Source organism: Phyllostomus discolor, chromosome 4 (genome assembly GCF_004126475.2).
Source record: "Phyllostomus discolor isolate MPI-MPIP mPhyDis1 chromosome 4, mPhyDis1.pri.v3, whole genome shotgun sequence".
NCBI classification, from domain to species: domain Eukaryota; kingdom Metazoa; phylum Chordata; class Mammalia; order Chiroptera; family Phyllostomidae; genus Phyllostomus; species Phyllostomus discolor.
In genome coordinates, this window is record NC_040906.2 from 184,643,802 (window position 1) to 184,662,230 (window position 18,429).

General features: G+C 42.3%; 1 protein-coding gene across 3 annotated transcripts in view; it reads right to left on the reverse strand.

Annotated features, from left to right (window-relative positions):
• Positions 1-18,189, reverse strand: part of STX7 (syntaxin 7) — a 38,980-nt gene extending 20,791 nt beyond the window's left edge. Inside the window, exons 1-2 of one of the 3 annotated variants that reach the window (XM_028510443.2) lie at positions 18,070-18,189; positions 12,339-12,489 (exon numbers count right to left, since the gene is read on the reverse strand). In XM_028510443.2, the coding sequence (XP_028366244.1) occupies positions 12,339-12,423 (85 nt within the window). In that variant the 5' untranslated portion in view covers positions 12,424-12,489; positions 18,070-18,189. The remainder of the gene's footprint in view (positions 1-12,338; positions 12,490-18,069) is intronic. The other 2 variants (XM_036024736.1, XM_028510444.2) reach the window with 2 other exon arrangements.
• Positions 18,190-18,429: the final 240 nt, after the last annotated feature.

The window sequence follows — 18,429 nt, forward strand, 5'->3', positions numbered from 1 at the left end:
GCAGAGAGACTGGGTACTTCCCCTCCACAGCACTCTCCTGCCAGGGAAATCAAATTCACTCTACTGAATAACAGTAACAACAAAAAGAGATCAGATGTAATAACACACACAAAATGTATGTATTTAAAATTATGGAAAAGAATAGCAAACTCCCTAGAAAGAAAACACAGCAAGAAAAAAAATGTTGCTACAAAGCAGATAAGGTATAAATTATAAAGCCAAAATAGAATCACAATTTTTTTAATTCAATGAGGCTATTGCAATTTTAAAGGAAGATCATGAAAGAACTCATAGACAAGATGGCCAGGTAATAGGTACTGGTGAAGTGGAAACTAGAGGAACCCAGGAAATAAAGAGCAGGGCAAATTCAAGAATGAAGACCAAGTGACAAGGAGCACAAGGTCAGACACAGAGCGCACAAGCCCATGATCACTGCCCAGGATTGGGCTGCCCCTCCCCCCACTCTCTGAGGGTTTTGGCTCCTGGCTCAATGTCACTCTCAGCTTGTTCCACTTCTTGTTTCAGTACACACGTCCATGACCCTCCCACTATCCTGGCCTCAGTTCTTTGCATGTTTCTCCCCAAATGATCTTGTCCTCTCCCCTACTGCAGTCACTCACTCCACGATCATACCAAACGCCTCCTCGTTACCAAGAGCTGTAATGCTTCCACGTTAGTTTCGTGCACACCACTTGGAAGTCACCGCCTCCTGTGTGCCAGCTCACACCCACTGGCACCCTGACTCCACAAGCCTCTGACCCACCAGGACCTACCCACCGTGGCCCTACCACTTTGCCACTTTCCCTCACATGACCTCCTCCCTCCCCCACCTTCACCTGCCTCCTGCCCCAGCGTACACTCCAGTCGGTCATCACATCACTCTCTTGCACGCGTTCTCAAGTCCCTCACCCTACTCATAGTCACTACTTGACACATCCGAAACTCTGGCTGAGCCCAGCACCGCACCTCCTCTCTTACATGAATACGCCATATGTCATTTAACCAAACCTCTGTTAACGGACATTTCATCCTAAGTTATATGTTTAAAAGTTGGGGAACTTACTATTTATATTAAGATTATATGTTTAAAAGTTGGGGAACTACAACCTCCTCCCCAAACAAATCCTGAGTTCTAAATAGATAAAAAAGTGTGATGCTGATGAAATGATACAATTCACACGTCTGTTTCCACACTCCATTTATTTGAATACTCAAAACCTTTGTCCTACACAGAGCAGAGTCCGAGCCCTCACAATGTCCTGCAAGACCCCAATAGGCCCACCCGTGGCTCCCACTCCCTGTGCTTCATGTACACCGGGCCCCCGACCACTGCTCCAGCACCCCAGGCATGTCTCCACGCAGGGCCCTGTATCAGCTCTTGCCCCATCTAGAACATTCTTTCCCCAGATATGGAAGGGTACATTCCCTTACTTCCTTTAAATATTTGTTCAACTATCCCGGCTCCCGTGTACCCCATTTATAAATGCAATCCCCTCTCCAGAACACCCAGTCCCCACTGGTTCATTTTCATCACTGTTGCTTTTCATGACACTTGACATCTTTCCCCAATATACTACATAACTTACCTTATGTCTGTCTTCTCCCACTAGAGGTTAAAAGGCAGGTTTCTGTTTATTTTATTTACTAACCACAGCATCCAGACTGTGCCTAGGACATCATGGGTACTTAATAAGTCCTCATAGAATGAATGCAAAAGTCAAATGCCTTAGTAATGCCTTAGTAAAATGTAACATGATCCAAATGCACACTGCTATGTGGATTAGATGGTCCTGGGTTCAAACACCAGCCTCCCCACTTAACAGCTGTATGAGCTTAAGCAAGTAGCCACTCCAGATCTGAATTTTCTCACTTGATAGAGTGGGTGGAAAGAGCAAATAACAATGCACAAACAACAGATACAAAATACCAACTACAAGGCACAGAGTAACAGTTAATAAAAGATACTTATATACCCTCCAGAAAGAGATTTTTGAATAAAGCAGGTTGTATACACAGGCAATACTATACCGATAAAATCACTGGATGTATGTGGGCCATTCCGCCCAGCTCTCCGCCCACACTTCCAGCAGTCCTCTGGGTATGCAGAATGAGCAGGCCTCCGTGGAGTTTTTTTAGCTAAACGCTTCTGCACCCCCAGTGGGTATCCTCTTATGGATCCTCTTTATCCTCCATTTAAATGAGACGGAGACCGAACTATCCCAGAGAAGCAGATGGCCACCCTTTGGACAGGCAATATGCTACTGCTATGGTGGTTTCTTCAAACAATGATTGTGATAATGACACTTTACCAAGTAGGAAGACTGGAGAAAATAAATGTACTAAGACTTACAGAACACTATTTTATAAGAACTTTTGGGTTCTTCCAAATCAATTAATATGCAAACTAATTAATTACTGGTTTAAGAAAAAAAAAACCCAGTTCTCAGTTAAGTATCAAAGGCAATTACTCTTTAATGAAAAATATTGCTTATTCACTGGTGAAAAGCAACAAAAAGTCACCAAACAGATGAAGATAAGAACTGCCGCAGCCTCTTCCGCCTGGCAGCCCTTCTAGTATTGGAAGCAGTAATCCTAGCTGCACTCTAGGTGATGTGCCCCCAGTACTTTCGAAATGTCCCGTGCATCAATGTATCCCAGTGTGATCTCTTGACCCTTCTCGTTCCTCTTCCTTTCTTTCCACTGTTCACATTCAAGAACTGTTTCCTTTTAAGAACAGGACTCGCCACAAGAGAATGTACCTCTCCTTTATGATTTCTATATATGCCTTCTTTCTCCCTCATCAAGGTAATTTTCCGTTGCAGTTACGGTGTCTGAGAGCTGCCCACCTTACTGCACTTCTTCCCTTTTCCAAGTGTCACATCTTGGGGTCACAACACCCTCTTTTCTAAAATTTTCTGTTCTAGCCTTTGTCAGCCAACAATCCCTAACAGTCTCTGTATGTAAAGTCCTTGAGGAATATAATTATGTATAAAAGACATGATTCCCAGCCAAAGAAGACATTATAGGCCAGATAACAAAAAAAAAAAATGCTGGCACTTAGAAGAAATATATAAAGAATAAAAGTTGGCTGGCATAGCTCAGTGGATTGAGCACGGGCTGGGAACCAAAGTGTCCCAGGTTCGATTCTAAGCCAGGGTACATTCCTGGGTTGCAGGCCATAACCCCAAGCAACCGCACATTGATGTTTCTCTCTCTCTCTCTCTCTCCCCCCTTCCCTTTCTAAAAATAAATAAATAAAATCTTTAAAAAAAAAGAATAAAAGTTGAAATACACACACAAAAAAACCCCACAAGCCAACATCTTATTAAAAATAAGTGAGAGAAGATTGCTACCATATGGCCAAAGGTAAGAAAAATAAACATTTATCCAATGGCTACTACACCACTTCTTAAAAATAGATAAATGTAATTTAAATACATTGAATAAGCTACTTGAGGGCATTCATTACCATTCTACTGAGGACTGAGGCAAGCCAGGCACTGTTCCTGTAGTACAGATAGAGCTGTGAAAAGACATTATTTTCCTTTAGGGAACTGGGAATGCAAAAAAAAAAATCAGTAAATAGTTGTAGTAGTTGAATTTACTAATAAAAAGGCCCCGTGTGGCTTAGTGGATTAAGTGCTAGTCTGCAAACCAAAAGGTCACTGGTTCGATTCCAGGTCAGGGCACGTGCCTGGGTTACAGGCCAGGTCTCCATTTGCAGGTGTGTAAGAGGCAACTGATTGCTCTCTCTCTCTCACACATCATTGTTTCTCTCCCTCTTTTTCTCCCTCCCTCCCCCTCTCTCTAAAAGTAAATAAAATTTACTAATAATACTTATGCTAATAATACTTAATACTAATAATAAATAATAAATTATTATTAGCAACAAATTTACTACTAATAAAAGGATAATTGGAGGAAACACAATGATAAGTCAGGGAAGACATCTATCTCTAAGGAAGTGACCTTTGGGCTGAGAACTGAACACCAAGAAGGAGGCGACCATGTGGAGGTCTAGGAAGATGTCTAAAGCAGAGGACTAGCAAGTGCAAAGGCCCTGAGGTAACAATGACAGGGTGGCTTCAGAAGTGGAAAGGAGGCCGATTGGCTGTAATGTTGCAGCTTCCGGGTGGAGAGAGGGAGGAGATGGCACTGGGGGCGGAATCCGACCTGGGAGGATACTATGGGGCACGGCTGCGATTTAGTGTTGATTGTAAGTGCCAGGGGAAGTCGTCATAGAGTTTTAAGCTGTGGGATGACATGATCTGATTCACTGTTTTACAAGTTCACCTTGGATACTGTGGGACTACTCTTCGCCAGTGTGGAGAACAGACTGCACACAGGCAGGAACGGAAGCAGGAGGAACAATATGGAGGTTGCAAACATGCAAAGAAAAAACAGCAGCAGCTTGGTCCTGAATGTTAACAGCACAGGTGGAGAGAAATGGAGAAATCTGGCAAGTAGAACCAACAGGATTCACACTTTTGAATACGGGGAGTGAAGACACAGAGTACTAGGGTTTGGGGTTGGAACCAAGAGTAAGAAAATTCATGTCCGGGACACAAGCATGCAGATGACTCACATATAGAAGCACTGAGTGATAAAGCTTCTCGAAGCACCCAACCATATGTTAACGTTTTAATCCCTAAATCAAAAAGGGTTCGCTCACATTTAGTCATAAACAGCACTCACACTTGTTTGTGCAGAAGTCACTGAAGAGAAGAAAAAGTTGTCAGTCTCTGTTAACATTCCCTTGGATGAGACATTAATTTCCACACCTATGTTTAATGTCGACACCTTAAGCATGAAGAAAATCACAATGAAATCAAAGCTATTGGAGTTTTTCTCCTCAAAGTGGAAAAAAACAGTATTTTCAACTGAGTGATGTTAGAAGTAGATCGATAGATCTATCTCTATCTATCTCACAGCATTTCAGGAGGGAGGTAGAGAGGAGGAGGGAGAAAGGGAAGGAGAAGTTTTCAACTCCTTTTCCCCTAAAAATTATCTTCCCATCCACCAGTGCTCACCAACAGGAAAAATATATATGTCTCCAATCCCTGGGTTCCAGTTCCAGTAAATTCATTAACTGCTCAGGACTGGAGCTGTTTTTTTTCAAGAAAAGCTTGCTGTGGCACCCAAAAAAGAGAAGTCAATATCAGCTTCCCTTTTGTGCAATCATTTGTTAAGATGTAAAAACAAGTGTTCTCTTCACCAGACTCTAAAAGAATTGTATTCATTCTCGTAAGTAACAAAAAGACTCACGATTGTGTATAGGCTTTGTATTCATCTCACAATCCTAAAATCCTTATGGGGACAAGGGCCAAGCACTGGTCCTTATTAGTAAATGAGGAAAGTATGCACACAGAATGAGAAACTAATTACAATACAAAGAAACGAGTAAACTTTTCTCAACACTAAACAAATCTGTGTTGCACTAACAGCTTTAATCTACAGAAGCTAAAGCATAAAAACATAAAGATGCAACATAATCATTTTTTCAGTCACCTTCTCTTAACCTTTATAATAGGCTCAAGCTCAAACATTTTATGCCTCCCTATAAAGTTCTGCCTTCCCAAATCTTCTGAAACACACACACACACACACACACACACATGCACACACGCACATGTAGTAAGTCCAGCATACTTGAGCGGAAAGCTTCTGAAATCATAAATTCAGATGAGTATACTTTATGTTACCAATGGATCAACTGTGTTCGTTTTCCAAAAGCTGCCTGTCAGCCACTCTGTATCTTCCTCTTTCAGATTCCTGTTTAAAGACCTGGTGGGAAGATTTACTATAACATGTACGTATGGGAAAATTGTATCTCAAGGACTATGTTTCACGGTCAGCTGTTATCATTTCTATTTGTCAATTTCCTCCAATCCATACTTAGCAAATTCTGACATGATTCACACCAGGATCCCTTGTGACTGCAACTGTCCCACCTTTTAATAATTAAAAATAATACCCAGTCTTAATGGAACCTTAGATGGTCTTGTGAATGACTTTCTATTATAGGATTTTTAAAAGTATGAAGTATGGGTCTAGATATAGCAACTGGTCTCTTAATAACAAAGAGAATAAGCATGCCTGTATTAGAGGAGTTTTCAGGATTCTTTAAAAATTTCGTTAAAATTATAGCCTGTTCAAGCCGGAAGACTACAGTCCAGCCCACAGAAAACACATACAAGAAAGCCATGTCCTAGAAAGTGAAGTAGCTCACTGAAGGTCACCCTGCTCTTTGGATCTGATTTCAGGAAATGTGCATGCATACACACATAGCTAGTCTAATAAGAAACTTTCCCTATCATCTCATTGTTTTTTCTAACTAGGTGACATTCTAAAAAGTCTGATTCTAATCAGGGAATTGCAATATAAATCACAGTGAGATACAACTATGGCTAAAATGTAAGACTGTACGCGCCTAATGTGGCAAGGATTTGGAGCAATACAAACTCTGATACACTGGCTGGTGGGAACGTAACCTGGTACAACTGCTTCAGGTAACTGTTCAGCTGTGTCTACTATAACTGAACACACATATATCCTAAGGCCCAGCGAACCATTCCTAGGCACACACATGAAACAAGAGAACATACAACAATGTTCGGCATTGCTCGTAACAGCAAAGAAACAAAGAACCAGGAACATGCCAAACGTCCACCGAACAGAGAAAAAACCGACTGCAGTGTGTTTGGACCGGAATACTATACAGTACTGAAAACACAGGACCCGCACGACATGCAACCACAGGGAGGAACTCCAAAAACGTAATGGCAGGAAGAAGTCCAACCCTAAACATGTTATTTGATCCTATTAAATAAAGTTTAAAGACTTTAAAACTAATCGGTGATGTTAGAAGACGCTGGTTACCTTTGAAGAGGGCATCGGCATGAGAGGAGCTTCAGGGGCTACCAACATTCTGTGCACTGAACTACTAATACCCTAATAATTGGTGCAGTACTCAATATGTACATTGTACATCTATTTTCTAAAGTTAAAAACAATAATTATGTGATAATTTCAATATATTTATTCTGTTCCTTTCAAAAACATGAGCTCTTTCTGTGTGGTCTGTGTGTCCTGAGTACATTTTTTTATATTGTTCATGTTTACATAAAGTGAGGGGCCCCAGTGAAAATATCCTACCCTGGTTTACCTTGTACAACAAGCTCAGCCATTTCAACCCACAAAGGCTTGCTTGGTCTTGCACTATACACATCACTGAGAGCAGTTTGTCTCAAAGAAAATACAGATGATAAAGGGTAAATGGGCATATATCTCATTTCTAGTTACTGCTAATAAAAATGTGACTTTTGAATATCTCATGCCAAAGCTTGAGAACTGAATCCAACCATTTCTTTGATTCATGATGATTTTCTAGACCTGGGATAGCCCGGGGTTTGATTTCCAGGCCAACCCTAGTCTACTGGGAACGGCGGCCTGGAGCAGGAGTTGAAAAAGACCGGACGCCACCTTGGGGCCACGACAGAGAACAATGCCCAGGAAGGGGGCAGCACTGGGGGCACAGACACACTGCTGACTCCGTGACAAAGTCAACAGAACACATTCCCTCACAGGACGAAAATATTTTCTTCATCATTTCATTGCTCCACAGAGAAATCCTTAATAAAGTATTAAAAAGTTATATTACTTTAATCTATTTTTGTGTAATGTATTTTACATTTAAGTATTCATATTTATATGTTTTGTTTGGCATAAACTATATTACTGCACTGTGGTTTAAATACTTCATTAGTACAGAAAATTGATAAGACTATGCATTATTTTTAGCAAACGGTTTAAGAAAAAAGTTTAAATACATTCTGTTCCTTCTATCCTATTTCTTTGCAAAACCAAGCTGCCAGAATAAAATACTGGGGGGGGGGGGGCAGAACGGAACTCCCATCTTACTAAATCCTACCCTTAGGTTCCTCCAAGAAGAAAAACTCTTTCTCATAGCTATTTTTTCGTTATAAACTAAACCATACAATTCAGTATTTTGCAAGTTTTCATCGACCTATATCAAAAGTAATTGAAAAATAAACTTTTCCCACTGCAGTGTTCCAGAAAACTTTAGCTGTGGTTGGATACATTCACAGATTCTAACCACAAGGGTATTTCTTTATTTACAGCATCTTCTCTTCAGGTTTCGTCTGCAAAACTAGATAATTAGTGCAGACACAAATTCACAGGATGCAAATGTAGTGTGAAGAGAGCACCTAAATGTGGTGCAAAGTACCATTTGATTCAATCACATCCAGTATAATTAGCATTACCAGATGGGAAAAAAAAAAAGGGAACTGAAATTTCACACTTCTGCCTTTCACTTCCATGTGATTTCTTCACAGTGCTTCTCTGTGACACACACTGGATGGTAGGTGAAGCTTTTAATAACTGGCTCTCTCTAAATCTGCATTTCCCTTCAGTTAGACACTGAATCCCCAGAGTTAGAGAAAATGCACAGTGATGACTGGTTTCACTAAATTCAAGACCCCGAATCTCAAATGAATACTCAACTTGCCACTAACCCCTCTCTGCTTCTGAGGTATGTCAATTCTCTCAATCCTCAAAACTACAAGTAATCACTTTCTCTTCTTTCCACAGACTCCCATCAGCCTGTGCCTCCTATTCTGTTTAAAAACAGCTCAATCAGATGGAAACTCCCCATCTTCACCTACCACATTTACCACCCACGCCACACAACCCCGTCCAGCGGATGAAAGGCAAACCAGACACGAAAGATCTGTTCCCCTTTCCCTCTAGCCCTCAAAGGTATCCTTTTACAGTTATACTCTACCTAGAATCACTTTTGTAGTGGAAAATGCAACCCTTTCTTTAATGTTCTTTCCACTTCCATGGTAAAATCAGCCAGTTACGCGCTAAATATTGATGTTTTTCCTTCTCTCTCACATGAAGCAAAAATCCCCAATGTTAGTGAGCACACTGCCATCCAGCCTTCCTAGCAGCTAGGTATAGCCATGTGACCATCTCAATTCTGGTTGGTAGTATAAGCAGAAGTGAGCAGGATTCTGGGAAGTCTTGGTCCTTCTTCCTTTTCTCCATCTATACTTGCAACATGGATATGAGACCACTTTTCCAGTCACCAGTTTGCAAGATCCAATTACCTGCTTTCATCTTAATCTCTCCACTGCTTTAGACATAGATGATGCCTCGCTCAGTCTTGAGGCACTATCTTTTTTCTTTTTTCTTTTCCTTGATTTCTGGAAATCCATGATATCCTAATTTTATTGTCATCTCTCTGGTCACTCCCAATTCTTTATGCTGCTTTCTCTCTGCTTCCTGACCTGCACATTTTTAACACGCCAGCCCTCTTAACTCTACTCGGCGCTGAGATTATTTTAGACCTATGGTTTTAAATACCATTAATGCTCCAATGACACTCTGATCTCCTAAGCCATATATCTAAAATAAATGTTTGACATCTTCACTTAGGTGTTTAAAAGACATCTCAAAATCTGCGTGACCAAAACAAAACGCTCCCCACTTCTCTGAACTGTGGTACTTCCCATCTCAGTATGTGCTCACCGCCGTCCACTTGGTTGCTCAACACAAAAACCATGAGTCATGTGGATCCTTCTCTTTCTTCCAGTCCATCTGCATTCATCAGTAAGTCCATCATTTCTCTCTGTTCCCACTGCCACCACCCCAATACATGCCGATCTCTCTCTCATGGCCAATGTATCCCCCTTAATTTCCCCAAAGTCTATTTTCTAAGAGAAGCCAAAGCAAAGCAATCTTTTCAAAGTGCAGATCTGATTGTGTTTCTTCCCTGACTCTTAGAATGAAATCTAAACTCCCTAGATAGCCTCCAAGGCTCTGGGTGACCTGCTCAGCCTCCTCTCTGATTTCACTTCTGCTCAGTCTGGCCTTGAGTGCTACATTTCAGACACACTGGACTTCTCTTGTTTTTGGTATTTGCTGCTCATGCCAAGCTCTGGAGTGCTTTTTTTAAAAAAATACCACCTGTGACCCCCATTTAAATGCTCTTTCCCACTATCTGCTCACCACCAGCTCCTTCTCATCCTCATGCAGGGCACCATCTAAGCTAAGGCAGCTGCCCATGACTCTCATGGTACTTTCTTCATAGGAAATTAGGTTGTGCATTAACTTTTTCTTTTTACCATCTGCTTTTTCTTACACTGCAAACTACAGAACAGGGCCTGTGGATCTGGTTTACTGCTGGATTCCCAGGGTCTGGAGCAGTGATGAGCAAGCAGTAGGTGCTCTGTGAATTACCTGCTGCCTGAGTAAAGACAGCCTCTCAAAATTAAGTCACTTAGTCTGAACCATTATTTCAGAATTTAAAACTCTCAATAACGGGCCTGGAAAATATCTGACCACTGTAGGCTAGTCACTTAAAAACAGGGATCACTTTCCTCCAGAGGCAAGCAACTAACTCCATCCCTGAACAACTTCGATTATTCAAAAGCCCTTACTTCTTCCCAAGCTGAAGTCGCAGTCATTTGCGGAGGCCTTAACGATCACGCTGAATACATTTCTTATGTCTTACACAAGGCAGTGCTTCCAATATCTGAAGGTGGTGACTGTACCTTCTCATGGCTGAACAATCCCCATGTTGACAGGTCTTCACAGAGCACAGCAGTGGGTCTTATCGCCTCTCCAAGACTGCCCTGCACCACAGTGTAGTTGCACACTCAGCTATCAACTAAGCCATGTGCATGCAGCTCTGGTCTAGTTTATTAGTCTCATCTGGCTGATTCAACTGACTTCTTTCTCAGGGATCAAGACCTGACTGAAGCTACCCCTTAACCCCTTCCAGTTCAAGCTCACATGCAATCTCCCCAAGGTGCCTTTCGTGTGACCCAGTGCTTACTGCCTCTGTCAGCTCAGTGCACAGTTGTCAGTTCTCCTTTTTCCCAGAAGTCCTGGCGCTGTTTGGCTTGGGGATACCTGACCTGCTCTGTTCTTCAGAGGAAGACCTCCTGGCTGCCTTTTTCACACAAAGGTCCTAATTTCCCACATGTGTAAATTAAAATGATAAGCTCTCCTAATTTCCGCACAGGTAGTCTGAGACAGACAGGCATGACTTCTAAACAGCAATGAGGAGCCAAAGGAAGGGGAGGCCCTTTCGACTATCATCAGAATAGACAGGAAGCCAGACACAGTGGAGACAATGCTGGTGCGGTGACACAAACTGGAACAATCCCTGATGCCCCATTCCTACAGTCCCAGCCAGGGACAGCATGATACCGCCACACTATTCACCTCCTTGCTCCTCTAAGAAGAGCCAAAGAAAAGAAGAATTAATCCAAATCAGAAAAAGCATTATTCTACAAAGTGCACAGTGGTACTTTTTTAGGACCACCTATAATTTAATTTTATGTCCTCTTCCCCAAAACACACTGACATCTCATTCAAATCATTCGTGTAGAGTAATAATTGTTGGGAAGTTAATGGTTACATAAAGATACACAGTTTGTGCATCTGAAAACAGTGCTTGTTTCCACAATGTGTTTGCCTTCTGGTAAAAAGGGCAGCCTTAACAAAGTAGGCTGAAGAATAAAACTACACTAACCCTCTGACAGAGTGGTGCCCAAGGAATGCCCACAGGGCCAAAACATTGACCATGAAATGACTGGAATCATCCAGGTATGTGATTAGCTGAGATTTAGAAACAAAGAACAAAACAAAGCAAAAAATCTATAGGCTCCAATCTGTTACAGTGATTTTTTTTAGTCTTATGTGTATTCTGAGGAGTAATGACTTCTAATAAAACGACGCAGTGGACTAGTCTACTAGCATTCTGCCTTTAACAAGTACAGCAAAGGAATCTGCGAGGAGCCCAGATGGTCATCTTCCGTGTCTGCATCCATGTTCCCCCTCAGTTCTTCCCTGCTCCTGAGTAACGTACCGCTATCTACCTTTTACAAAACTAACCTAAACCATGTCCGGCCAGACTTTTTTAATAAACATATGTTCCCTGAAAATGCGATAGTGCTGCCCAGTCCCAAACCTGTGAGACTTAGTCATTGAGTCTCATTAATCTCATCTAGAACTGGATAGATTTAAAGCAAAAACAAATATCTCTACCTTTTATAATTTTTATTTTGTTAATGTAATTATGTGTATTATGAGCCTGAAGCAATAAGGAAATGCAGTTAAGTGCTACCTCTTCTATATATAATTATTTCTTACATCCATTCTAAATAGTTCTAGCCTTTTAGGATCTATTTGTAAAGGAATGCCCCTCCCCCTCTCAATCACTAGTAGTTGTCCTTTTATAAACTCCACCAAGGTCAGTCAATAATTGAAAGCAAACAGTGGAGTCAATTTAAAACTCAACTCACAGCACTGTGTGATCTTCTGGATGTTGGAGGAGATGCGCTGGGCCAGCTGAGTGGGGTCGCCGACAGTCCCTGGAGTATAAGACATGGCTGCTCTGCTTAGTCAGTAATGTCATCAGATGTTGGTGGGCCACGCAGTTTTCTAAGCAGTCACCTGAATACCATAAGAGAAAAGTCACATCATTATATTTTTAAAGTTATTAGCTTATAGTTTCTAAACTGTCGTGTCGATTTGGGAGGTTACAAGGACAAATCTGATTAACCTAAAGGGTTGAAATCTAACATCAAATAGTAAAACTCCTATGTCTATCAAAAAAACAAAACAAAGCCCTGGCTGGCGTAGCTCAGTGGATTGAGCGCAGGCTGCAAACCAAAGCATCACAGGTTCGATTTCCAGTCGGGGCACATGCCTGGGTTGCAGGCCACGGCTCCCAGCAACCGCACATTGATGTTTTTCTCTTTCTCTTTCTCCCTCCCTTCCCTCTCTAAAAATAAATAAATAAAATCTTAAAAAAAAAAAAACTTTAAAGGATAGAGGTAAGTTAAACATGTCTCAACAAAATAAGGTTCAAACTGTACATTCCCTTTGAACTTCTGTGATTTTTCTAAGGAAAAATTGTTAAGTCTCTTTTCTATGTATAATTTTAATTGTTTATATATTTTATCTATAACTAAACTCCAGGCAACTAAAGGCAGGGCCCACATGCTACCTATCTTTCTTTTCCCAACATTTAAAACAATTTCTAGCACAGGTCAGGTATTTAAATATTTATTATATGGAATACAGACTTCAGGCTATCTCCAGGAATGTCACTGCTATATCTATCTTTAATACCTGTAGGAACAGCTCAGAAACTTATGCATGAATCTCTAATTTCAGAGATGAAAAAGGAGGTCAAGTTTGAAAGAGCAAAGCCAACAAGTAAGGACAAAAGGACAGCCCTGTGCTCATCACACATACACCTTCCTGACAGAGCAAGAACGACTCCTCCTCCTGAAGCCAGCACCAGGAGAGAAGGCTAAGCTAGGATGCAGCTACGGGAAGGAGGAAAGGTGAAGTTCTTTTCTTCCTCTATCCACACCATACCATTGGAGTGTGAAAAGAAAGAACTAGAAAGGGGTATCCTATGTACAGGACTGTGCACCGCGAAGAATGTTGACTACTCCTGCACCACCTTCTCACAGCGTATGCACGGAACACTGCAAAGCTGTGAGTGGTCAATCTATACGCCAACTCTCCACTACGCATCTGCTGCAGGCCCCACATTAAAGTAAGCACCTGGGGGCTGCAAGCAAATAAAAGAACAAATGTAAAGAAGCTGCTGAGGTCAAGTTTGTTTCTTAGGAGAAAGGATAAAGTTAACAATGTATAAAACAACAAAAGCAATACAAATCACTAAAAAAGTCAATAGTGAGTGACAGGGACTATGAAAAAAAAATATCACTATGGCCCTTGTCTAAAAAGAATTCATATAACAGAAGCGTAAGATTCCAATACCTGGGCATGACTGGTAACGAAAGCAACAAAGGCAATGCAATAAAGCCTGGAGTGGACAGACCCAGAACATGTGCACAAGACAAACACACTGTGTCATTGCCAAAGAACGAAGAGGTTCCTGGGCAACTCCAAGTCGGAGGACTCACGGCTGGGACAAGTGGAAGACAACACCGACAGAAAGTGGGGGATGACCAAACATTCCCTGCACACCTGTGAAATGAAAAGGACTTCACATAGATTATCTAGTTCAATTTTCAAAATCTCCCCTTTAAAAAGTAGGTAGTAGTAAATAAACCTTGTTTTAACGATGAGCAAAGTGTGGCTTATAAAGATTAAGTAGCTGGAAAGGTAACCAACCCATACACCAGGTAGAGGTGGGCTTCAATCCCCTGGCCCTGGTTCCAAAGCTACCCGTGCTTGGCTACCCCACAGAATAAATGCCACAGAAGAAGGAGGGCCCTACATGCTAGGTTTAGTTTGAATGTGTTGTGATAAGAAACCACTGGAGATTTCTGGCAGGGGAGAAGAGGCCACAAGGAAATACATATCTTTGTTCTGAGGGCCAGTGCTGGCAGGAAGCACAACTGCACTGTTGAGATGGGCAGAACAGTACTGGTTCCATGCCTGAAACTCCAGCATGCGCCCAGCCACCCTGGAATTTCTGAGAGCTTTTAGATGCTCTCTACTCTTTCCCATTAACCCACAGGTCCAATTTATCTATTCTGGGCTCTCGGGACCTCACCAAGTCCTAGAGATAGATCTAAAACCAATTTCATAAAAGGGTAAATAAAACCTTAACTCAGACCACAGAACCACTGCCGAAGGGTGGCAGAAATAAACCTCCTTCCAGGTAGCCTTGGACATGGGCCTGCAGTGACCTGAAGTGCTAGGGCCCAGACAGAACAAGCCTAGATCTGGGGATTCAATGAGTCTAAGTGTCCTACAAAGCACCAATTGGATCTTGAAATTCTGCATCTATTTTGTTTTTCAGTAAAAGCTTTATTGAGATATAATTCACATTATCATGTGATTCATTCCTTTAAAGTGTACGATCCAAAAGTGTTTTAAAATATTCACAAAGACACATAGCCAAGTGCTGGAAACAGCTTAAGTGCCCATCAGTAAATGAATGGATCAAAAAACTGGTGCATTTACACAATGGAATACTATGCAGCAGAAAGAAAGAAGGAGCTCCTACCCTTTGTGACAGCATGGATGGAGCTGGAGAGCAATTATGCTAAGTGAAATAAGTCAGGCGGTGAAAAACAAATACCATATGATCTCACCTTTAAGTGGAACCTAATCAACAAAACAAACACGCAAGCAAAATAGAACCAAAGACATGGAAATAAAGAGCAAACTGACAATAACCAGAGTGGAGGGTGGAGAGGGATAATGGGGGAATGAAGGGGACAGATGGGTCAAGTCAAGGAACATGAACAGAGGATTCATGGGCAGGGACAATGGGGGGGGGGACTGACAGTGGGAGGTGGGCAGGGGAGAGCAATGTGGGAAAAATGGGGACAACTGTAACTGAACAATAAAAAATTTTTTAAAATATTCACAAATTGGGCAACCATCAACACTTCACACTTAGAACATTCCATTACCCTAAAAATAAAGCCCATATCCATAGTCACTCCCCCTTGCTCTCCAACCTCCCCAGCTGCAGGCAACCACCAGTCCACTTCATATCTTCACAAGGTGGAATCACAACACAATATGTGTTCTTTGGTGACTGGCTTCTTTCTCTCTGCATGTTTTTGTGGTCCATTCATATTGATGTTATCAATCAACACTTCATTCCTTTTATAGTCAAATTCTACTACATGGACGGGCACAATTTGCTCCTGCTCAATGACATCTTTTGTTTTCCTTTCCCTCTGTCAACTATGGCTCTAGAAAAACTGGCTCACAGCCAACACAAACACACTGAATGAGGAAATGTTCCTTTTTCTTATTTATGTACTCTCTTCTACTCTTTTAGGTGGGGCTTCTCCATCCCCATACACAAAAACACCTACTCTATACAAGTGACTCTTGTATGATTGTACTCTATACAAGTCATACTCTTAACTCTAATTAGTGTTTACATGTCTTTGAAGTTACAGACAGTTGCCAATTTCCTTTTCAGGTACCAGTGGAACTGACAACCAGAAATCTCTACCTTGGACAAGACATTTAAGCATTTGGGCATGGGCATAGCAATAGAAATAGTCAGTTTCACTTTCTTAATCATGAGCACTAGCATAAAGCATTGGTTTCTCTCCACCTCATGTCCCACAATGTAAAAAATATTTGTCAAAATATAACATTTGACAGAAAAAGCAATGTCTTTTTTTTCTTCATGTCAGATTTTAAAGTAACAACCTAAAACGCAAAAAGGGGAGGCATCTTGAAATATTTTATGTGTTTTAAAGGTCTTTATATAAACCAATTAATGAGGGGGGAGCAGTCTATTTTGTAGACTGCTCTTTCCTCAGTACCTGGCTATATAATAGGTGTTTAATAAATATTTATAGAATGAATGAATAAATGTACCTGTTTTCTAAGAACACACAACCAGTTTTCGGGTAAATGTCACCATTTTTGACACACCGAATGCCAGTGCCTTCTGTCAGATCCCGAACGTCCAGGCCTACTGCTGCCTCGTGGCCTGTGCTTGGTGCCGTTTCCTATCTCTAGAAGACTTTTCCTCCCATGATCTGCATGTGACTGGCCCCTTTTTCCCAGCAATGTCTTGTCACATGACAGAGAAGCCTTTGGATAGAGACCACTGGGATCTGAAGTGAAAAGTCACCACCCCGGCCACAATCCACTGACCTCTCTGACTTACTGCCTCACAGTGCTAATCACCATTTAAAGTGATCTAGTTAGTACACTGTTGAATACCTATCTATACCTCTGGAATATAAATGAGACAGTAGCCACATTCTTTAGCTCAGCTCTTCCGTCTGTTAAACTATTATTCGGTCTTAGTTCACAATTTCAAGGATTGTTTTCCACCCTTTCACAAACTAAACTTCCAAATTAAATGGAATCACGGCAAACTTTACTCAGACTTACTGCAGATGTTTTATACATTTTTCATCCACTAGCAAGCACTTAGCTAAAGTTTGGTATCCTAACCAAAGCTTTTGGTTTGACTTTTGTTATCCAGAGCGGCAGTACGTAAAACACCCCAAGAAAAATGATGTAGACCTTAGTCAGTTAATATAGTATCATATTAACTTCTACAGAAACTTTGAAACTAGAGCCTAACTCTTAACCAGTCCTAAGTTTGAGATGAACTTCTCAAGTGGCCTGCAAAGCAGACTCCCGTCCGCAACACAAGGCAGTTTAACGCCTTTATCAGTTTGTGCCCCGCTGAGGCTCAGGCCACCCCTCGAAGAAACCTCCGCCTCCAACATTACTAAACAGAATAGCATTTCACAATCATTTCCTATTCTTCCAGATGCTGTACAAGTTTTAAATTACAGAGTTAAATTCAGAATACGCTGATGGGAATTAAACAAAATTAATGTATGTATCCAAGAGCCAGGCAAATGCAAGAAACTTGCGAGAAAAAATATTGTAACAACCTAGAAAACAAGAGAGGTGTGACATCTTGAAATATTTTATGCATGTCTAAAGGTCTTTATATAAACCAGTTAATGACGCGTACTGAAATCTAGGAAAGGCAGCCTTAATCAAGCCAAACAGAAAATCAACCACAGTGAGCCTCTGAATAAATGTCTACAGTTCCGTTACTATAGCCATATATTTTCATATATTCTGTATCAAGAGGGAGAACTTTAACGTGTTTTCTAAATCAATGGGTTAAAAAGAGGAAGAGGTCGATTCGCGTCCCGCTGCAGGCTCAAGCAGGATTCCTGAGCTGGCCGGGGCTGGCTCTGGGGCGGTCCCGCAGGTGCTCCTGAGCGAGCGAGGACCACGGCGGCCGCGGGAGGCGGCGAGCTGCAGGCGCCGGACTGGTTCCACTGGCCGGGCCGCCAAGCCCGGCCGCCTGACCACGCCAATCACCCGCGCCGGGACTGGGGCCGGGACTGGGGCCGGGACTGGGGCCGGGACTGGGGCCGGGGATCGTGGGGAGCGATGGGCGGTCCGCGAGCTGGGAAGAGCCGGCCGCACAACGCAGGACGGCCACATGACAACGCACATAAACCAGAAGACGCGGAAGCCACAGGGACCTCGCGCCTCCAAGTCCCGGCTAGGGGCCCTCCGCCACACACTCACCTTACCCCAACCTCCTCGGCTTTCTCCTCCTCCTCCTCCGGCCGCAGGCTTTCACCGGGTCCAGAGGCCCCAGCTACAACAATCAGCTGATGGGTGTTGGCGTTGGGATACGCACTGCGCATGCCCGCAATACAGCCCAGGAAGGAGGCGGGGATTGCTTCCCTCCCATTGGGCCGCCGGCTTGAGTGACAGCAGTCGTCTCCCGCCCCCTCTGGTTCCAAGGTGAGGAATGTGAGGGTATCAGCGAAATTGCTAGGAACGTACTCTTGGAGGCCTGGGAAACAGGTGGTGAACGCCTTAGATTGCGTGGGGCGGGCGGGGGATGTGGGAAAGAGAGAGAAGAAAATGGAGGGTAGCTGT